Source organism: Vipera ursinii (assembly GCF_947247035.1).
Source record: "Vipera ursinii genome assembly, chromosome: 2".
NCBI lineage: Eukaryota > Metazoa > Chordata > Lepidosauria > Squamata > Viperidae > Vipera > Vipera ursinii.
The window spans coordinates 123629506-123652735 of NC_139513.1; the positions used below are offsets into that span (position 1 = coordinate 123629506).

Consider the following 23230-nt stretch of genomic DNA (forward strand, 5'->3'; position numbering starts at 1 on the left):
ATGCAGTCTCAATAGGTGTGAGCTGATATTGATACCCTATTCCTTGGCTTCAATAGATTCCTGCTCTGGCGACGACCAGCGTACTCCAATCTGCTGTGCATCGGTGAAATAATGTTGCCATTGAGGGGCAGATAATGCATGGCTGATCTCCTATGTTATCAATGGCTTTTACTAGCAAACTATCCCAAACTAGAGCAGAAGAAATATTCCAGTTGGAACTCTCCTTGCCACTGTCTAAAGATACTCACAGGAACATGGACAGAATCCAGCAGCTGCCACTCTACAAGAGGCTTTAGCCCGAAACCCAATAACCTTATATGAACTCTGGCAACAGGGCTAGAAAAGGAAGCGATGGTATACAGCATTGCCAGCCTGTTATTTAATAGCCATTTTAGTTGTCCCTCAGCAGGTGGCAGTCTTCACCCCCCCCACCCCTTTTTATTGTTCTACTGTAATTATAAATCTTTTACTTGGTTTAAGAAAGTTTTGTATTCATTTTGCTAAGATTATTGGCTTAACTTCTCTATTAAAAAAAAAAAAGTCTTGTCTCGTTCAAACCCTGTGTGGAAATGTGAAAATTCTGAAGCTTGGTTTAAAACAAAAAAAAACCTCAAGACTTGAAACTGCTTGTAAGCTTAAGTGAGACGGGGAATGTCTAACTGAATTAGCGGTGTTTCCTTTTATTTTACACTATTTACTTTTGTATGGTCCCATTCAACAGGACAAGGGAGATTCTCAAGGGTTTTTAATTTTTAGTTTTACTTATGGCTGTCTTGTTCTTCCCGGGTTGTCGGGGGTTTTTGTTTGTTTTTTTAAGAATTTAAACCTCCATGTACCACCCACACTTTTTTTTTTTAAAAAAATGTTGATTTGTCTCTCATATTGTCAAGAAAGAGTGGCAGATCTTTTGGAAGAAAAAGCTGTACCGAGTAGAGGTAAAAATAACGCTTCATAGATTTTGAAGGACAAAAAGTGCGAAAATAATCTTTCAGGAAGTTTTTAATGTTGAAGGTAGAATGTATTACCTTTATCCGTAATAAAGGAGGGTTTGGAGAGGGGCAGGGTATCTTGTTTCTGCTGGGTTGTTCCTGCAGGTGCCAATTAAGCACTGCCGCTGCCGTAGGAGCAGTGTGGTCGTGGGCGGGCCTCTTGAGTACACAGAGGCAGCAAGTGCCGCCAGCCCAGCTGCATTCCGCCAAGGCTCGGAGTTATAAGCAATCTGTTCCTTCTGCAAGATGTCAAGAGAACATTCAAGCTTGTTGAATTCCTTCATTCTTTATTAAAATGTGCAAGCCTGGAACAGCTGGCCTTCAGCTGAAGATATATTTATATAGTGGCCAAAACACTTAGTGTGCCAGCTAATACACATGAAGAATCTTCGTTTTCATGAGCAATATATTTATCCCTTAGTAATCTGGGAAAGTAGAAGGCATGTGAGTCATACCAAATACCACTCAAAGCACCATCAGTCCCACTTCGGGGATGAAAATGCAATATGTAGGTGTGTTGTTACTACTTTTTAATAAATGTGAGATTCTTGCCTCCTTGAAAACTTGGTGGCGAGTATAACTCCGTAAGATTTTATTTTCCTGTTACTTTGCAAGCATTTTGTTTGAAAGCTTTATCAGATCATCTTCTGTTTCCTCTCTTTTTTCACTTCTGTGGATTTTGAACTATGAACAATCTTGTTACTTTTCTTTAGCTACTTCAGAACATTAATCTATTGCTTATTTGTATGATCACAGTCTGATTTGATGCAACCTATGATTGGGGGAGTGCAATGGGAATGTGTTTTAATGTTGGTCCATGGAAAATTTTGAATAATTGTATCACTGGTTGCTGTAGATGTTGGTTCTTTGCGCATGTGCACTTCCATTTGTACAGTTCTACACTTCAGTGTGCTTTTTGTAAATATTTGTTGTCGATGTAATGTTAGAGACTTTAAAAGGCAGCCTCTTCTTTCTATATATCTGGAACCTTCAATTGCTGTATTATACTTAAAAAGTTGACTGCAAACTTCTCAAATTGTTCTTGATTGTGGGCGGTCTCTGCCCTTCCATTATACTTAAATCTTACCATCACCTGCTGAAAATATAGTTAGGATGTCTCTATAAACCTGTGTATTGGTAACAATATCTCAGAACACCTCATTTGTATTACCACTGTATTTGTGTACTTTAATAACTGTAAATAAATTCATAAGGACTTCTAATTTTTTTAATGTGTGGGCCTGTTTGCTTGCATGTGCCATCCGTGTACGGCATATTAAAGCGTGTGTGTGTGTATAGTACACAATATTAAATAACAAAAGTCAAGGCAATTTCTTTTAACTCTAAACATTCCGATAGATAATTATTGTAAACCCTTTAACTGTTCTTGTTAAACTTGTAATTAGCCTTTCTTTCTGGTTTCATACAGTTTTGAGCAGCTGAGAGTATTTCTAGACAGATGACAATAAATAGAAGAAATTGACTCTGGAACAAAAGGAAGAAATGCTTAAAATAGTTAATGGGATTGGGATGGGAAAAATCAAAATTTGAAAGAGAGTGATCTGTCTATCAAATTTGTATAGCTGCCCATCTTATAAAAAGTGATTCTAGGCAGTGTACAACAGTCAGTCAGATAATGCATATATAACACAATAAAAACTAAGAATACCTATTAAAAGATAAATATTATAAAAATAGGCAAAGAGTGAATAAAAATACCCACTTAAGCCTGCTAATATAACCAGGTCTTGAGGGACTTCCAGAATACTCAGAAGGATGCAGCTAATCTAACTTCAGAGGAAAGTATGTTTCATAGGCAAACACCATAGTAGAGAAGGCACGTTTTCTGGGACTCATCACATGTAGATTCCTAGCTAATGGTACTTATAGAATGCCTTCTTTGCCAGGTCTAATACCAATTATACCTCATCCCATAGAGACTAATATAAAATACAAAAAATACAAAAGCTAACAATAGGAAAAATAGGGGAGGGAAAAGGGAAGAAAAAAGTGTAGAGAAGAAGGGAGAAAGAAAGAAAGAGCATTAACTTCTGATTGACAGTCCTTTCAGCAATTCCAAAAGGGCTCCACGCACATTTACACTATATAAACCTCCAACTGGGCTCAATGACTAAAAGAATGCAAACGACCAGCTGTCTGCAAGAAGTATAAATCTTTCCATTCTCTACCATCCAGTCAGAGCTGAAGAAGCTTCAGAAGTCCAGTTGCCTGGTGAAAAAGCATCTTTGGGATCACTTTTAAGAATTTTCTATATTAGAATATGAATCCTATTCCAATATTTCTTTGCTTTATCACATGTCCACCATAAATGATAAAGTTCCTTCTTTACATTTGCATTTCCAGCATTCATTTAAAATAACCTTTATACATTCTTGATAATAACTTATCTGGTGTTAAAAACCAATGCTACATCATCTTATAAAATATTTCTTTTAAATTGTAATTTAATGTAAATTTTAAACCTTTTGTCCATATTGTCCCATTGTTCAAGCTTTATATTGATTTCCTTGCCCACTGAATCATACACTACATATTCACTTTGAAAATTCAAATTCAATAATGTTTGATAGATCTTAGCAATGATATGTTCATCACTACCACACGGTAGGATTTCCAATTCATTTTTAACAGTCAAACCCATAGCTCTTTTTGTCTTAATTTAAATCTTTCTTTCCGTTGTAAATATGTAAACCAGCCGCAGACATCTTCTAGCTCTTCCTTAGATTTAATCCAGCAACTTCATTCAGATCTAAACCAGGGGTAGGCAAGCTTGGCTCTTTTATGACTTGTGGACTTCAACTCCTAGAATTCCTGAGCCGGCTGGCTCAGGAATTCTGGGAGTTGAAGTCCACGAGTCATAAAAGAGCCAAGGTTGCGTACCTCTGATCTAAATGAAGAGAAAGGACTGAAACCTGTGGCACCCCGCATAGTAAAGGCCAGGGTGGGACCTCTCCTCCCCATTTACGGACTGGAATTAACTCTGAAGGAAGGAGGTGAGCCAGCAGAACACCATGCCGCCCATCTCTAATCTTCTGGGTCGATCAGGAGGATACTGTGGTTGATGGTTATCAAAAGCCACCAAGAGGTCAAATAGAGCAAGGATGGATGCATAACCACCATCTCTCCTACCCTCTCCATGTTATCCCATGTTTTCTACAGTTCTGTTTGGAGCAAGACGAAATATGTTTACCAGCTTGATTTCTTTAAAAAAAAAAACCAGCTTACAAAGATTCTCTGCAATTGTACCGTATATGTATCTGGCTGATCACCACTGATTATGATATGTGAGAACAAGCCAGAATGATGTGTTGACAAATGACGAGGCCCATTTTACCCATATGCCTTCTATGTGAGGTGATCATTTGAATATATTCTAGTTTCTGGAACTTGAGATTTTATTTCCAAGGTCCAGCTCATTCTTTACCATTTTTATGGGGTCTTTCCCAATGTTAGAAGAAGAACGTGTACTTTACCCATCAGTGTGATGATTGATAAGTGCCTGTCCTTATTGAGAGCTAGAAATGTAAATATATACTTCTGGTATTTATGATATTGGAGTTGTTCTATAATTTCAGCAAATACATTCACGTTGCTAAACCCTTAGTTGGTTGAATAAACTTCCGCCTGATCTACAAAAGAGGTTATGCTCTAAATTGTGACTCACAGAATGACTGATGAATTATTTTTTAGTTAAGTGACTCTTACATTGCTTAGATGTTCACTGAGCAGTTATGTCTGTACCAGAAGACAGAAATCTACTGACCATTTTGATTTCCATGCCATTGCCAGTTTCTTAAATTTATTTACCAAGGAAATAAATGCAAACATACTGTATAACAGCTAAAGGTCTGCCTATAGGAAACCTAGTTGTTTATTCAAAAGTAAGTCCCTGTGTTCATTTGATCTTACTTTGAAGAATTTAAGATTGCGGCTTTTAGTGAATTGTCAGTATTGCTGACATATCACTGATTTTTACTTTTGAATTGAAAACTGTGAAGTCTTAGATTTAGGCAATATGCATATTTCTGTGGATGCACTATACAATCAGAAATTTAAATACATAAACAAGCATTAACATTTTCTGCAATGTCTCAGAATCCATAATTGTAGAGGAGAGCTGAGCTGAGAATTACAGATGAATGTCGCTCAGATCAGTCTTCACTTCACCTTCACTTCAGCTTGCACCAAGCCCACTGAGAATTGGGGAAGTTGCAGTCTTAATACTACTGAGTCCTCGAGAAATAAAATGGTATAAAAATAAATAAACAATACAGCTGGAAGCTACCACAGCTTGTCAAGGAAATTAAAGGCTAATTTGATACAATTTTTTTGCAGAAATCTAAATGTTCCAAGTCTGAAGAGATAGTCCTTGTTTAACAGTTCAGGCTCTTCACAATTGGTGGACATTTACAACCATCACAGCATACAATAGTGACATGATTGCTATTTGCGCATTGACAACTGGCTTCTGACAAAATCAATGAAGGAACTGGCAGTAAAATCACAAGTCTCGGTCACACTTAACAACTGCACATTTAACAACCACAGTGTAACTGACATCATAAATCCAGCACGGTCATATGATGTTTGACTTAACAACTGTGCCGCATTAGCAAAGGAGTTGCCAGCCCCAATAGTGATTGTTAAGCAAGGACTAACTGTAATTTTGTTTCTTTACAAAATGAAGTTTTAAATTCAAGTTTTCTTGATTCATAACTTGTCTTTTAAGAGTTTTTGCTTCTAATCCAAGATCTATAAATATTAACAGTGTAGGTCAGAAATGCTCTCTGCATCTGTTTAGAGACTATTCATATGCATCAGATTTAGCAAAAATTAACATGACAAAAATGTGTCATAACAGACTTCACAAATTAAAGCCTTATTAACCTCTAGAACAGGGGTCCCCAACCCCCGGTCCATGGAATGGCACTGGTCCGCAGCATGCCAGCAAGCGGGCCGCACAAACAACCAAAGCTCCATCCTCGGGATGCAGGCAGTATTCAAAACACCCCGTCTGGTCCACAGAAAAACCTTTCTTCATGGCACTAGTCCCTGGTGCCCAAAAGATTGGGGACCTCTGCTCTAGAATATAAAGAACAAATGTTCCATAATTCCTGAAGCTATATTAACAGAATAAAATTTATTCATTATATTTACAGTAGTTCACTAGAAATTACATTAACATCCACCTATTGTGACATTAAAGTGCATTTGCATGAGAGTCAAGACAAAAAGTGACTTCATTTGCCTCAAAATTATCCACGTATCCTACTCATAAACAGCAATACATTGACCCTTGCAACTGACAAGCACAGCTTACTTATGCCAGTTCCATACAAGAACTTTGTTCTGAAGCTTCACCTCTTCCCCACAGCCATTGTGTGGCAATATCAGTTTTGTGAATAAACAATGCAGACATGCAGTATAGCTGTCACATGGTGATAATTCAGGGGACGTGTTGCGTTAAAGAACAAAAAGTGTGGTGCAAACTTTCAACAGAGTAGTATAGAACAGAAATGATGTATAGAAATCTTAGTAATAATTATCTCAGTGTACTAATCCTATAGGGATGGAGAATTTGTGCCTCCACATACCTACCCCAAAGAGAAGACCTCCGGTTTCCAGGCTTTTGCATTATTTATGATGTTGATTGAGGGAATGAGGACGACAAGTTCCCCACCCTTTTCCTAGACCAGAGGTCGCCAAATTCTTCAGCTCATTTACCTCACGAAATTCCAGATTGTTCATTGACCCTCCCAAACATTTAATATATGAAAATAATTTAAGAAATGCTACTTTAACTATGCCAACAATAACGGGATACTTCCATCCACCCCTGGGAGTCGATATTGAACTAATAAAGTTCCAGAATATTTGGTTTAACTATTACGATCCAAGCTCCAACCAGATAAAAACACATTTAAACATAAAAGTCTTTTTAAACAAGTTTAAAATCCTTTAACACAGGACCCGTATTAATGTTTTTGATTACTACAAAAATCCAGGCACATAGATACAATGCTATGTGCATGGAAATACAAGCCATATACTTTTTCATTTATTGCAGGGAGAGAGAAATGCTAAAATTCTTCCACGCAGGTGAATTAGCAGCACCTTCTCAAACAAATAGGGGCTGTTGGCCAATGACAATTTGAAACATGTCAGAGCAGCTAACCTTTAGAACTTTGTTGCCATCTATATATCAATCAGTGAATCAGTCTATAGGAGCAGGAGCAGCAGTTCCACAAGATTAATAGTACAGAATACATCACAGCAGATACAGAATCATCTCTCTGCACTGCCTCCATCAGAAAATCTAGTATCTGTATGGCACTTATAACCTCTAGTGGTTCATCAGAATCGCTGTCATGAAGTTCATAACGCTCAGCCATCATAAATCCTAGATAGCTAACAGGCACAAGCAAGTTTTTTTGAATTCCTAAAGAGGCTATAGCTGCATTATGCTGTAATGCACTGGGCTTTCCACATTTCCAAACAAGTAGAGAAATGAAAGACCTGAGACTCACACCTTTTAAATTTGGTTTAATTCAATTACATGGAAGTAGACACCAAACATTCATTTCTCATTACATCCAAGTATATGGGAAAAGGACACAATAATATTTTGCTTTTGTTAAACAAGGTGGGTGACCTGAATCTTGACCCTTCTGTTGCAAATCTTAGCAAACTTTTTCAGAGGCCAGGTTGAGTTTTGAATTCACTTTGAAAGCACTGCAACAATCCTCCGACCTAAATAACATTTTGCTACTTTGAACATGGCCAGGAGGGGGAGGAAGTAATGGCATATGTTAATGTCATCATACAAATACTATAACTTACAACCTTAGGTAGGTTGCCAAGACTCAAATACATTACAATGGTATTTGCTCAACATCCTTGCTGCATCAGAGTTGCTCTATAAGCTGCTAACACTGAATCATATCATCTTATTTCATAAAGTGATTTATAAAATATTGATCAAATTCTATATTATAATTCTGCCAGGCTTTGACCATATGCCCTTGCTACTAAATACCAGAAAAAAGTTTCTATTAAAAGTAACTATGAGATAATAAGCAGAATTAATCTTTGGGTTAAATATTATGACAGAAATTGGCCAGATCTGTCAGTATTTCTGTTTAGTATTTTAATACTGAAATACCTTAAAATATTTTATCTTTGGTAACCACACAAAAAATAAGAATTTGGGTTTAAGAAATATAACAAGAGAAATTATTCTACACAAATTGTCTACAGGTATAGAAACTGACAAAGTTTTATCTCTCATTATTTTCAGTGTTTCCAGGCAAACATAAAGATATTAGCACAGTTTTCTCCTGACATTAGTGAACTAGTAAACCAGTCTTTTCCAATTTGATTCCCTCCAGTTGTGTTGAAATTAGAATTTCTGGAATTGACTGTGTTGACTGGGAGTCATAATTGCAGGACTTTGAAGGTCATAGTATTGACTGAACTGTTATAAACAAATTTCCCTACTTTCTTTCACATGTATATGATAGGCAGAAATGGTGGGTAACATCTCATTCTCCAGATAATGGGACCAACTATTGATTGATCAGGGTGGAATCCAAAACTGCTGTAAGATTAGAAATATCCAATTCTATGGCAGGAACTAGGGCATGAATACTTTTACCAAGTTGTTCTCCCTGCCTAGTTAGTATAATATTGAGTTGGCCAAGAAGTCCAACTTGCAGGCCTGGAGCACCTGTAATCCTTATCTATACCATGGTAGGGATCTTATATTGGCATCTGACAATAAATGGTGTCTAGTATATAGCTCAAATAACGCATAATCTCATTTGACTAATTTATCTAGAAAAGTAATTCATTTAGTGAATGAACATATATGTCCCAGGATAATGTGGCAGGATCCAATCTGGGTCGGTCACCTGGACCACAGATTTTGTCTTCCGAGCTTTGGGCCTCATGCTGGAGCCCATCCTCAGAGAACTTCTAACTTTTCTCTGGGAACTTCTAACTTTTCTCTCTAATTCATTTAGGACTAAAAACCTACTTTTCTCTGGAAATTCTTTTGAAAAACTCAAATATCCACTGGATGGTAGCAAAGAGATACAAAAACCTAACAGTTCTCTAAGGGAGCATATGGAATTTTGCAGCCTAGCTATGGAATACCTCAATTAGTCTTCAAAGTCACCAGATCACTTTAAAGAACTGTTCAGGAGAGCATAAAAAGTCCATTGGGATAAAATAGACTTTTATCAACACGTTTAATATAAAACTTTGCTTCCACCGGTGTCCTTCAGAATAGAGGGATCTCATATTTTCTTTGCTTGTGGAGAAATCTCAACCACTCCTGCCCTCTAATGCTACATTATAGGGCTAGCTTCCACTACCCCAAGCATTGATTTCTCTCAGCTGATTGCCTCAACTCACATCACCAACTGCTATGAGTTGCACAAACAGAAGACATACCTGGTAGTGTGGATGTTTCTTAGAAGACTTTGGGTGACAAAAAGAATCACTACTTTCTTTCTCCTACATTACTTTCTCGCATTATTTCCTTCAAATCTTCAAAACTACCAATTCCATTAATCCCTTGTGATTTATATAATGGGCATGATAAAATGTTTAGAAACAGTTTTTCTACTTTATAAAAATACAGCTAGACAAAAAGATATATAGTCCTCTGCCACTAGACAAATGTTGAGAGCTGACGTATCAGTTCTTGTCCATCTGCTGTTTCTGTGTCATAGAAAGTTTTGCAAATCATTAATGTAAGGCATGCTCATAAGAGCCTGCGGTTAAAGTTGGAAGATCAACAAGCAATTAGACAGACTGAAATACCTCTTCAGTCTGTTGTCCTGTGAAAACTAATCACAATTCATTCTGTTTTGACCCCATTTGAGAATAGTTGTTAGATTTTTTTTTCCCCAGGAAGCTCAATAATTGTCTTTTGCACATATAATCTTTAAAGTAAAAAAGATGATGAAAACAATATAAATACATAAAAATATATAGGCAAAACCAAAATTATTAAAAACTCAGCATCCTGTAAGATTAAAATAGGGTTGATCTCTTGGTAATTGTTTCTTTAAATCAAACACCATCATGGAAGATACTTTTGAGGTTCTATAGATACAAAAACAATGAGTATGTCATCTGCACTACAGGGACATTTACACATCCATCCATCCAAGATGAAATACTTCCATCCAAGAGAATGTTTTCTGGTAGTGCAAAGCAGGGTCCCTATATGTGTTTAGAAGACCATGGGTTAGTTTACAGCAATAGTTATCTCCAAGCAAATTAACCTGAAGATCAATCCTTCTTTTAAAATGGGGGGAAAACTTTCTAACAAAGTCAGCTTCCAAGAAGTGATTTCATGAGCTTGTTGATCTCTAGTTCCCAAATATAACAGCCCAATCCTAAGCAAAGCTTATTACCAAAATAAATACAAATATTAAAAGTTTCTGAATCTTTCTCTAAATGCTTGGCATTCATTTCTGTTACACTCACACACATGTTTCTGGATTGGTTACAATTTTCCCATTTTTTTCATCTTCTTTAAGAAAGCATTCCACTTCAATAGAGTCCACTTTGGATTCTCCCGGTTGTTGATTTAACTCTTCTCCTTCAGCATGATCTTGTATCTGCACAGGTTTTTTGATACAAAAGATATTTCCTAAAGCCAGCACCACCGAGGAAATAACGACTTCAATACCAGCCAAAATAAAAACATACATATACTTGCCAGTTGCATCCAGGAGTTTGCCTGAAATAGAAAATTTATATCTTTTAACAGCATATTCAGTTAAACCTAGAGTTATTGCATTTTTAATAGTTTTAGAAAGCTGAAGCGAATACATTTGGGAAAAACCTGTTGGATAATCTAATGACACAATTTTAGTGAAAACGTTAACGGGAGGGAGAGGAATAAAGAAGCAATGGTAGCAGCAGGAACCTAGCTTGTACATGCCAATATGTAATGTACATGCAAATCATTGACTTAGAATTGAAATACCTCAACTTGAAACAATTTTCTTTAGGCTATATTGCAATATAAAACAGAACATCACAGGACGATATTTTTGTGCTCTATTTGGGAAAGGAAAAGTATGTCTTTAAATACTATGATTTAGCTTTCTCTCAAGTTCCTCATTTTCAATGCATTAAGACTGCTTATTTGAATAGGCTGCACACAAATTAGATCTAGTTCACGCATTATGACCCCTGCTCCTTCCTCTGCTTTTGCTTCTGCTTAGTAGGTTTGAAGGTATTATTTTTCTTGGTCATATAATTTAGAATAGAACAGAAGTTGTGGAGAGTTACTTCATTTGACTCCTCTAAATTGCCTACTATTTATTTCTAATTAGGAGAGGGATCCACCCAATCCACATCTTGCTTCTCTTTTGTTTTTGTTTTTTTCTCCTTTACTTTGAGGCTTGGATTGAAACCATCTGCCTTGGTTTTCCATCTCCAAGGTAAACTGAATTGTAAGCAGCCCAGAATCATTGTTGGGCAGCTATAGAAATTTAATAAATAGATGCTCCTGCTTTTGGCCTTCAGTTATAATCTACATGCAAGAGAACAGAATAGCAAATTGAGCTCTAATTCTCAGACAAGACCAGGGAAACTAGAAAAGAGGGTAACAGCAACACAAACAAAACACATAGGTGGGGGTTTCACAGTTCTTATTACTTCTCTTAAGGTAAAGGTAAAGGTTCCCCCGCACATGCGTGCTAGTCGTTTCCAACTCTAGGGGCCGGTGCTCATCTCCGTTTCAAAGCCGAAGAGCCAGCACTTGTCCAAGGACGTCTCCGTGGTCATGTGGCCGGCATAACTAGACGCCAAATGCGCACGGAACGCTGTTACCTTCCCACCGTGGTGGTCCCTATTTTTCTACTTGCATTTTTACGTGCTTTCGAACTGCTAGGTTGGCAGAAGCTGGGACGAGTAACAGGCGCTCACTCTGTTATGGGGCATTCGGGATTCGACCCGCCAAACTGCCAACCTTCTGATCGACAATGGAACAATTAATCTTGTTAATTAACTAGAGTACTTACCTGCTGAAGGTGGGCCAACTAGGACAGCCACTGCCTCAGCCAAAAGAACTAAGCCAATGGCACTTGAAAACCTCTGTGTACCAACAATAGCCATGAGAACTTCAAACTGAAGAGCACCAACCATTCCGTAGGAAATGCCAAAGAAGATGCAGAAGACCACCAGGCCACCATAATTGGAAGAAAGGGAGCCCATGAGATCAGTGAAGCCGTTAAAAAGCATAGCGAAACTGAAGAAATAGACACAACGGGGCCTAACCCACTTCACGCCAGCCAGTATTCCACAAAGAGGTCGAGCAAAAATATCCACGCAGCCAAGAACTGTGAGAAGGAAAGCTGATTTGGTGTCCTCGTACTTCAGGTCTTTAGCATAGCTCACTACAAAAACTGGAGGTACAAATAAGCCTAGCACCATAATGGATGCAGCCACTGTATAGATTACAAAGCCGGTATCTTTGAAAACGCTGAAATCCAATAGCTTTTTTTTGCGTTGCTCAACTGTTTTCAAAGTTTCCTGGTTTTTTGGACTTTCCAAAGGTCTCATCAGAGCTCCACAAACACAACAGTTCAAAAGCAATCCCCCCAAGATGAGAAATCCCCCTCGCCATCCGTATTTATGCTGCAGTACCTGCCCGAGGGGGGAAAGGGCGCAGAGGAACACAGGACTTCCAGCTGCAGCCAACCCATTGGCCAAAGGCCGTCTTTTGTTAAAGTAGCGATTTAGCATGATAAGGGATGGCTGGAAATTAAGGGCCAGGCCCAATCCTGGAGAGAGAGAGAAAAAAAAGGATACAATTTAAAACGGTAATCAAGTTCAGTGCTTGAAACAAGAGTAGAATATGTTTAACTCTGCAGTGGATGCAGGCAATCAATTCTCCCTCAGATGTAGAAGAAGAAGAAACGTTACACTCGTTTATCCTTGTGGGCTGAATATATGTTCTGCATTTAGGCAGAAAGAATTGAGCAAGGTTTCTGACATTGGTGTCCAAGAATAAATGACTGGTTTTTTGTGTGTTTTTATGGAAATGGTAACGTACGTTCCTTTGGTGTCTGTCTTAAAATAAACATTCTAATTTAGAAAAACGAAAACAAAAGACACCCCGCCTATGTATATGAAGAAAGAGAAACGCTGGGCAGGCAGAAAAAAAGCTGCTGTGCATTTGCCTGAAGGAAGGAGGGAGAGCAGGGCCTGAAGAATGGATGCTACCAAGGACTGCTTTGGAAGGGGGGGGGGAGAAATAGGGAAGTTCTGTGGTAGGGGGAAACTGCTTCATATAAAAGCATGTTATAATCACCATGATGTGCATTTAAGAGCTCTGCTGCAAATAAGTCTCCCTGCACATTCAAAAGGAGAACATCTATGCAGCCTTTCTTTCCCTCTTATGTGCCATCACTATACACAGTGCAGCCTTGCTTGCCGATACATTAAAGACATTTGCTATTACTTACCAGTCATGACGCCAGCAGATAGATAGATCTGAATGATACTAGTGGAGAAAGAAGCAACGATCATCCCTGCTGAGGCAAAGAGGCCTCCAATCAGCATTACAGGGCGGCAGCCGAACCGATTGACACACATACTGCATAGGGGGCCTGAAGAAAATAAACAGGTGCTTAAATGCCTGTGAGGTAACATGCCTAGAATAATGGTGGCATTTTGTACTGCTTCTCAAACCTTTCTCAGGCTTGGCAAGAATATCTCTGGGTCTACAATTGACGCTGGAGGATTCATTTGCATAAAGTTGTTCCCCCACCCCACCCCGCCACTGATTCCATGCTGGAAAAAACCTACCCTCCGTTCTAGTATATATACAGTGACCATATGTACTTCATTTCAGAAAGCTGTTCTTTTTTAAAATATTTCTTTAATTATTTGCTCTTGAAGTTTTCTTTGAAAAACAAAATTTTAAACATAAACTTTTTTTTTTATCCGTATGAGCCTCTTTCAGATTTGCCCCTTAATTTTGTCAGCTACATATGACCAGAATTAGGACCAGGATTTCCAACGCTAAGCAAGGCAGTTGTTAATTGAGTTGCGTGCAATTTTATAACCACTTTTGCCACAGTTCTAAAACAAATCACTGCAGTTGTTAAGTCAATCATGCAGTCAAATTTTGATTATATGATCAGGGATGTGCAATGGTGATAAGTGTGAGGACCGGTTGTAAATCAGTTTTTTCAATGCAATTACAATTTTAAGTAGTCACTGAATGTTTTTAAGTCAAGGACTACCTGTATGCAGCATCAACAAACATATGCAGGTAGTCCTCAACTTACAACAGTTCATTTAGTGATTGTTCAAAGTTATAACAGCACTGGAAAAAGTGATTTATGACCATTTTTTTCATTTATGACTTGCAGCAACCCCATGGTTATGTGATTTACATTCAGCTGTTTGAAAACTGACACATTTATGACTATGCAATGTCTAGGGTCATGAGATCACCTTTTGCAATCTTCTGACAAGCAAAGTCAATAGGGGACAACTGAACAAATATGGCCAGAAAAGTTGTAAAATGGGGCAAAACTCACTTAACAAATTTCTCCTTAGCAACATAAATTCTGGGCTCAATTGTGGTCATAAACTGAGGACTACCTGTACCTTGCAAATTTCTTTACAATCTACTAAGTAGAGAATCAGATAATAATAATTATAATTATATAATTATATAATAATAATATAATTAAATAATAATCATAATAATTCATAATTACCATATTAAAAGTATTGCTGATAATAGATCAGTTTCAATAACATTAAATATATCTGTTTCTGAGGTTTCATTAGTTTCACATTTTCTGTAATCTCTTCTGCATGGCAATTGGTGAGGCCTTGTTAACTCATATCGTAATTGTTAACCTACCTAAAGTTTTCTAATGTTGGGCAATTTTTATTAGAATCATTACAATTTAGAGATCAATGTTTCTGTCAAAATGAGATGTGTCTATGATTTCCTAGCTGCTTACCTGTTCCGTAAAGCATAGCCAACAAAATAGAGGAAATCCATGCTGTGTCACTATATCCAACATGAAACTCTCGGATAAGTTCCTTGAAGAAGACACTCATGGCTTTCGGGAAGGCATAGGAGAATCCAGTGATGACAAAGCCCCCAAAGAGTACGGCCCAGCCCCAGCCACCATCTGGGGCTTTAACTCCAGATGGACTATCATCAATCGCCACAGCTCCCATGATGAGATTTTATGAGTTTCCTAAGACATAATTTGTAGAAATTAAAATTATATAGTGCATCAGGAAAAAAGACAATATTATGCAGTTAAAACTATACTTTGTACAGTAGACTACATAAAAAGAATTTATCATAGAAAGTCAATTAGCTTTTTCTTAGCCAGAAGGCTCATAACTATACATCTGTCCAGTTATCACACAGGCTTTTTAAAATCATATACATTTGTACAGCTTTGGTACATGAAGCATAGTGCAGAAACAGGGAGACACTTTCTACACAAGGTTTGCATATCAAAATCACGAAATATAGATAAGACAACAAATGTTGCAAGAGTTTTCTTTAAAAATAGAGACTGATACAGAATGTATCTAATTCATGATTCGCATTTTATTAGTTTTAAATATATATATACAGTGGTACCTTGCTACTCATCTGCTTTGAAATTCATTGAATTTGGTTCCCAATGCATTTTGACAGGAAAATTTTGTCCTGGTATTCATTGTTTGTTTGGTACTCAATGCGCAAGCTAGAACTTATAGTTGTCAGCTGCCTTGTGACTATGTTATTCCTTATGGGAAAAATTTGTTTGGTACTCATCGCATCTCCTAGAACCAATTAATAATGAGTACCAAGGTACCACTCTGTGTGTGTGTGTGTGTGTGTGTGTGTGTGTGTGTGTGTGTAGTGTATGTATATTTAACAGATGTGTATATATGTGAGACTGAGATATTTCTCTGCTTATTAAAATTAAAATTTTAGTTAGATTAATTATTGGAAATCCCCAGCCTGAAAAGAGCCACTGGCTTATTGGTCACAGGTCCAAGCATCAGTTCCTAGAATCTCAAGTTTAAAGTACCAGATGAATAAGAGGGACCTTTGTTTCCTAGGTCATATAAAATAAAAAATAAAAAATACTTTCTTTTCTGAGACACAGAACAGACATTCTCAATTCAAAGAATCATGCACTACATGGCTGGAGACTTTACCTGCTAGGAAGCGTGTTCTCCATTGTATAGAAGCTGCTAGTCAAGAAAGGATACATGCAGCTTCTTACAAATATTTTGATTACCACCACATATATTGTTCCTGTAGTTTGATTTTGGCAATCAATATTTTATCCAAAACAGGAACAAAGTCAGAGGTGGAGACAACTTGCAGTCTAGACAGCTGAGGACTTAATATGTTATTATTCAGAGTCTGCTCAGTGACATTTAGGCTTCACCCTGAACCACTTAGAAAAATTTCACATTGAAGCTCCAGAAATAAATTTGGCAAAGCCTACTAAAGCTGATCTATTGCTGTACACTGCCCTTTCAAAAGAAAAATACTGATATACTTTTCCTTCACCATCTCTGAAACACCGCTAAGTGATTCAGCAATAAGAATTATACAGAAATGTGCCTAAATCACATAAAAGTGGGATGTGAAGCAAACATTGAAGCAACTACTGGCATATAAAGGGCCTGCCTCGGGGGTGTCAAACTCACAACGTCATGTCATGTGTTACGACGTATCGCTACTTTTTACCCATTGCTGGCAAAGGGGTGGGTGCGGTTTCAGTGTGACGCATCCGGCCCAGGATATAAAATCTACCTGTGCCAGAAAAAAACACAATATATTGTTTTCCTTTCCTATCATAATTATAAAACACACTACAATCTTAAAAACATTCTTGGTATGCTTTCTTCACATGCAAACACTACTTTGTAAGCAGAAAATAATCTATAATGTATAAATGAAAAGGGGTCCCTATCCTTTGACCCCGTTCCATGTATTTAATCACAATCAGAGACTAGAAATTGTTGCACCATTCAGAATGGTCACCAATACAGGTTACTCCAAAATGTTCATACAACTCTTATCCTACTTTATATGCACATATAAATAACCATTGTATAATCATTTAAGTTACCTTTCTCCTCAAAGAGCAGGCTCCAAAAGTTTGTTTATGCTCCTAATAGTTGCCTTAGAAATCAAGAAAGGAACAATAGGGATGGATGAGGCATACAGTCAATGTTGACTCAGTTGTGGGTGTTTCAAGGGTGTGCTTGACCCTGTCACACTATGTACTTTATCCATAAATCACAAGAACTGTGCAGACATAGTCTTTCCAAAGATGGAAATACTCTTTGCCTATTTGTCCCGTACAGTAGTTGTAATATGCCAGGGGTCTTCAAACTTGCCCCTTTTATGACTTGTGGACTTCAACTCCCAGAATTCCTCAGCCAGCGTGCCTGGCTGAGGAATTCTGGGAGTTGAAGTCCACAAGTCATAAAAGGGGCAAGTTTGAAGACCCCTGTAATATGCAAATATGTTCCTCAACAGAAACAATTCACCTTCTTCTTCCTGCTTATAAGTACTCTTGGAAACAAAGACTTATACTTTTTAATGTTCGAATAGCATACTATAATGTTAGAAATTATAGCACTTATGTAGAATTCTATTCAATATTACATGGAATTCAAAGGTTATAATTATTACTTTTTTACATAGTATAAATTAAAAATTCAAGAAAGGAAATTATCAGAAATATATTAAAAAGCCAAGCACAATTTGTGGTCATTAAATGGATGATAGTAGTTTTTTTGGCAATAAAACCATTTTCAAGTCATTTGTGAACATTTTCAATGTTTTAAACTAGTCTGCAGCTCTGGGATTTCCTGAATGTCTCCCATCCAAGTATTAACCAGGCTCAATCCTGTTTGCCTATTTCAAGATCAGCCCATGTTCTCTAAATGTTGCTTCCTATTTGGGTTCAGTATTTTTTAAAAAAATAAAAATAAAAAGTAAAGTGGCCAATTAAGGATGAAGATTTGGGGCAAAGTGGAATCATTCAATATTGAGAACATTAATTAACCCATGTTTTTGAACAGGGTAGTGAGAGAAAAAGTCCACCTGAGCACCATCTACGATTTCTTGAAAGCTGAAGCTTCTCAGTAGGTTAAGAGTCAGAAAGGGATACAACTTGTTTGTAACTTTCCTGTACCACTTAAGAGACATGTCAAAAGAGAGGAATTTTCTCTTCGTTATGCTTATTTAACATAAACCCTACTTTCCAACATATAGCAAAGGACACAATTTGCACACATATGGATTGGAGTTAACAGCCAACATAAATCTCTCACTTCCGATCCCTTCCCTCTTCCCAAGAGAAACTATGCAAATGCACACATCAAAGAAACACACCGCCCCAAATATGCTACCCACTTTGGCACCTGAGATAGATGCCCCCTCCTCCCCCAAGTGATTCCTCCTGTGTTCACGGAGTATAGCAGTAAACATTGCATGCCCTTTAATGGCACCCCAAATCGGAGGCTTGAAAGGCAGCCCTGAAATCTTTAGAGTTATAAAGTAAAGCAGGAAAAAGTTTCAGGTTTTTAATGGTTCCTTTTACAAATTGGACGGTAATATCTATAAGCTTATGCTTCTGGCCCTATTAGGAGATACAGGAACACTGCAACATACTGCTGTAAGTCCCTATTTATTCTGCTGAGAATAAATGCTTCCAAAGAGGATCTAAATTCATCAACCAAATTTGCTTTCTTGCACGTTCCTGGATTTCCTCTCACTTAAAACATTTCTGCCTTTTATTTTCTCACACCTTTTAGAACTGTCTTCTAAAGTAAATTAAGTTCTGAGGTGCCCTTGCAAATCCCAGGCCTTTCAACCAAAGGTTTCCATCATCAGGGAGGAATAGTGAATCTTCTCATCCTTCTAAGCTTCTGTGCACAATCAATAACCTTTTAGGAGAAGTTACAAAAAGAAAGAACATCTTCCTATGTAAAAGGGTTTAGCAAGACAGACATAGTAAAAAAGTCTTCTTGAGGAAGAAAATTTTATTGCAGAAATGTTCAATGTATACAATATAGACGTAGTATTTTGTTAGGATTACCATGATTACTTTTAATTGCAGAGTTAAAATAAACTCCAAGCAATTTGTTAAAAACATTAGCACTCATTGTCTGTAATACTGCTAAATAAAGACAACAGGAAATTCTGAAATGGAGAGAGCAGGATATTCATATGCAGGGAATTTGCACGTAGTTCCTCCTCTTATCAAGCGTCTTCAAACTTGGCCCTTTTATCACTCGTGGACTTCAACTCCCAGAATTCCTCAGGCAGCATGCCTGGCTGTGGAATTCTGGGAGCTGAAGTCCACAAGTCATAAAAGGGCCAAGTCTGAAGACCCCTGCTCGCTCTATCTATCTGTCTATCCATCCATCCATCCAATCCCGCCAAAGTAGTGTATACAAGGATAGGAAGTTAGTTTTCACCCTTGCAAGTCTCTTGCAAGGCAAACAATTGCATAATGTTTCTGTTACTGCTCTCCCCAAATTCTCCAAGCACGCAGATCTTCCAGGGGCTGAATATAGTTCTGCTTTGTGCAGGAATGAGCAACCATCTTTTGCTGGCTGAGAGCCACATTTTTTTGTGTACATGTGACTGGGAGATACAGGGAGTAGGGCAAGGATACTGTGAAAATATGCAAATTGATGGACCAAGTGGGCCAACCCCACCCTTCAACCTGGACTTCAGGCTTCTTTAGAATGTGAAATACAAAACTGAGAGGGAAGGTTGTGATTATGATTTATGCACATATTTGTACTGGGGGTCTTCTGATCAAAGTCTAGTGCATCACAATAGCCTTTCCTTTAGCTTGACATTGGGTACTGTTTTAGCTGACATTATCTTGACAGCTTTATTCTTAGTTCATATATTTCATTTTTCTGACCAACAGAATAAGCTTCTATTCTATTAGCAGAATTCAAACGGAAGTCTTTTTGAGAAGAAAGACATTTGATTTTTTAGGACACAGCTCACCAAAACATTCAACTCTGCCACTTCTATCATTTAAGCAGAAATTGTTTCCTTTCTGATACTGCATAGTTTGTAGCGGTGTTGCTGCTTTTTTAATATTCCACTTCTCCTTTGAAGCAAGCCAATGGTTCCCCTGTCATCTTGTCTTCTCTGCTTTCACTGGTCCTGCTCTCTAACAACTTCCCTCTACCCAAACCATTGCAGGAAATGTAGGAATTTCAACACAAATACCAAAGAAAATGCTATAAAAGACAAACTGTATCCAAAGGATGGAGGGGATGAAATACATGGACAGACAGATGGATAATATTGCCATTCTAAATCTGCAAAAAGCATTTAAAAATGTATACACTGTAATAAAAATTTCCTGTTCTAAAAAAAAGTTTTCTCAGTGATTGTGTCATTTTTTAAAATATTCTCCCCAGTGGCAGGGATCCCAATCAGCATTTTATTGGCACCAAACAAAAGGACTATGATAATGCATTCCAGAGATAGTGACTCATCTAATAGGTTCCCGGCTAAACTGATAAAGAAAATATCTTTTGATAGTCTATGTATTGATAATGCATATGACAGACAGGAAGCACACAACACTAGAGGATGTGTTGAAAGTTGATGTGAAGCAAGAATAAAGGTGAACCAAATTTCCTGTTTCTTGTTATGCAGAAAGGCAGAGTGATGAGGGCATAAACAAATATGAACTTACCAAAATCAGGAATTACCATGGAATGTTAATGATCAGTAAGTCAGTGTCACATTTTGGCATATATAAAAACCCTTTGCAACTCTGGAGTTTCAGTCTATAGTAAACTTGCAGTCAGTAAGCTGGGGTCTCAATATTTTAATTCTAATTTATTTCTGATCAGTTATAATTAAGGGAATGGGAGGACAGCCTAATTACAAGTGTGTTATCTGTGTTTTCAGAATAATTAATCCACATATAAACTGGCTGGAACTAGAACCACAGTATGTGACGTTTCACCACAGTACTATGTGTACTGTGTACCCCTGTGTACACTGTGTGTAACACCACCCCCCACCTTGCTGAAGGGCTTCAGTATGAAATTTAATTTAATTTAATTTAATTTAATTTAATTTAATAATTTGATTTCTATACCGCCCTTCTCCCGAAGGACTCAGGGCGGTGAACAGGGCAATACACAATAAAAATCAAATACAAAAATTAAAAAACCATTAAACATCATGCCCATAAAATCAATACATATTAAAGTTAAAACTAGTTTTAAAAACCCAACCCCATCCCGTCAGACCAGGCCAGCTTGTTCGAAAAAGAATGTTTTAAGATCGCGCCGGAAGGAGCGAAGGTCGGGGGCCGTCCGGAGCTCAACCGGTAAGTGGTTCCAGAGGTCTGGCACGCCCACAGAGAACGCTCTCCCCCTGGGGGTCACCAATCGGCATTCTTTGATCGGCGGCACCCTGAGGAGGCCCTCTCTGTGGGAGCGCACTGTACGGAGGGAAGTTGACGCCGGTCGCAGGTGTTGCCGTAGGTAATCCGGACCCATGCCATGAAGGGCTTTGTAAGTCATAACTAACACCTTGAACCTCACCCAGAGAGCAACCGGTAGCCAATGTAGCTCGCGGAGCAAAGGTGTAACATGGGAGTATCAGGAAACTCCCAAGACGACTCGCGCGGCTGCATTCTGCACCAGCTGGAGTCTCCGGGTGGACCTCAAGGGCAGCCCCATGTAGAGAGCATTACAGTAGTCTAGACGAGAGGTCACGAGCGCATGAGTGACTGTGCGCAAGGCATCCCGGTCTAGATAGGGCTGCAACTGGCGCACCAGGCGAACCTGGGCAAAGGCCCCCCTAGTCACAGCTCCAATATGCTCTTCCAAAGAGAGCTGTGAGTCTAGAAGGACCCCCAAGTTGCAGAGTCTAGCCCACTATAAGAGTTTTTGTATCAAGAGTTCACCCCAGGAGTCATGGCGGATGAAAGAAACCAGAGCTCTGGTTTCCTAGTCTGATTTCACTTCATCTGGAGACCCAAACAGGTCAGAAAGTCGCCCTGGAGAGGCAACGAGGAAGGGAAACCTTGGGAGTTCAGAGCCAATGGGAGTTGGCCCAAATGGACCAAGGAAACTCTTCAAACAGGCGGGAGAAAGGCTGCCAGCAAGTACGCAGACAGCCCAAGCCACAGACAGCCGGGGAAGAAGTGAAGAGCCGTGGCAGCACCGCCAAACAGCTGACTGTCAACAACGTGTTTGATCTGGGTGAGATTCTTCTTTGTTTTTCTTCCCTATGGACTTTTAAAATATAATTCCCTGAACTGGATAACTTTTAAAAGTAAAAAATCCCAGGAATTCTTGGGAAGAAGAGAGTTAAAAGCAGTGAGAAATCTGGAATGGGGGAATGAAATTAAGGAATATAAAAAATATGCAGAAAAGATTCAAGACTGATTGAAAAGGGAAAAAATGAAAATCTTTTGTTGGCTAATTTTTTTGATTTGGGAAGATTTTTTTACTTTGTTGTGAAAGAGCATTTTAAATAAAAGTTTTACTACTGGATAGAGACACTATAACTAATGAGGAGATCTAGTAGTGAAGGAAGATAATACAATAATACAGAAAAAATCAGAAGAGTGATGACCTTAAAACAACACCTGTGCTAAACAAAGAACATCCTGTGTTTCTACAAAAGAAAAAACAAAGATTTTTTTAACTACATCTTTCAACTTTAGACATAACTATTATAGAAACCGTTTAGAGACAGTTTCTTTTCTTTTTTCTGTTTTTCTTTAATATTTTTGAACTCACAGAAATATTTGGATTAGATTTATGCAGTTGGTGTTTTTTATTTTGCTGGATTACAGCTTAAAGTAGTTGGCTTTTTAAAAACAAAACAAAAAACTTGGATTAGCCTAAAACAGTTGGCTCCCTTTAAAACTTGGATTATAGCTTAAAATAGTTGGCTCCTTTTTAAAGTTGGATTTTAGCCTAAAACAACTGGCTCTTTTTAAAGTTGGATTATAGCCTAAAGAAGTTGGGGTTTTTTTTTCCTCTTCTCCCTGTGGATTTACAAAATTTGCCTGATTGAACAATGAGTGTACCAAATCTCACTAAAATTACAAAAAAAACCAACTCCTTCTGCACCCTCTTCTGGAACATCCAGTCCAGCAAGTCAGGGATCTATTGAAGCAATGTTACAAAGAGAG

At 38.0% G+C, this 23230-nt stretch overlaps 2 protein-coding genes across 11 annotated transcripts in view; one reads left to right on the plus strand and one right to left on the minus strand.

The window, feature by feature from the left end:
* The window catches only part of CSNK1D (casein kinase 1 delta), a 32923-nt gene extending 30707 nt beyond the window's left edge, over positions 1 to 2216 (plus strand). For all 7 annotated transcript variants that reach the window (XR_014491259.1, XR_014491260.1, XR_014491261.1 and 4 more), the window contains one exon: positions 57 to 2216. Coding sequence is in view for 2 of the 7 variants with exons in the window: in XM_083352995.1 (XP_083209121.1) it covers positions 57 to 107 (51 nt within the window). In the remaining 5 variants the exon portion in view is untranslated. The remainder of the gene's footprint in view (positions 1 to 56) is intronic.
* A 2571-nt stretch (positions 2217 to 4787) lies between these two features.
* Positions 4788 to 23230, minus strand: part of SLC16A3 (solute carrier family 16 member 3) — a 35324-nt gene continuing 16881 nt past the window's right edge. The window contains exons 2-8 of one of the 4 annotated variants that reach the window (XR_014491257.1): positions 16728 to 16833; positions 15020 to 15262; positions 13502 to 13645; positions 12056 to 12817; positions 10509 to 10764; positions 5898 to 6092; positions 4788 to 5236 (exon numbers count right to left, since the gene is read on the minus strand). Coding sequence is in view for 2 of the 4 variants with exons in the window: in XM_083352993.1 (XP_083209119.1) it covers positions 6056 to 6092; positions 10509 to 10764; positions 12056 to 12817; positions 13502 to 13645; positions 15020 to 15242 (1422 nt within the window). In the remaining 2 variants the exon portion in view is untranslated. Of the gene's footprint in view, positions 6093 to 6130; positions 10765 to 12055; positions 12818 to 13501; positions 13646 to 15019; positions 15263 to 16727; positions 16834 to 23230 lie in introns of those variants that run through there. The other 3 variants (XR_014491258.1, XM_083352993.1, XM_083352994.1) reach the window with 3 other exon arrangements.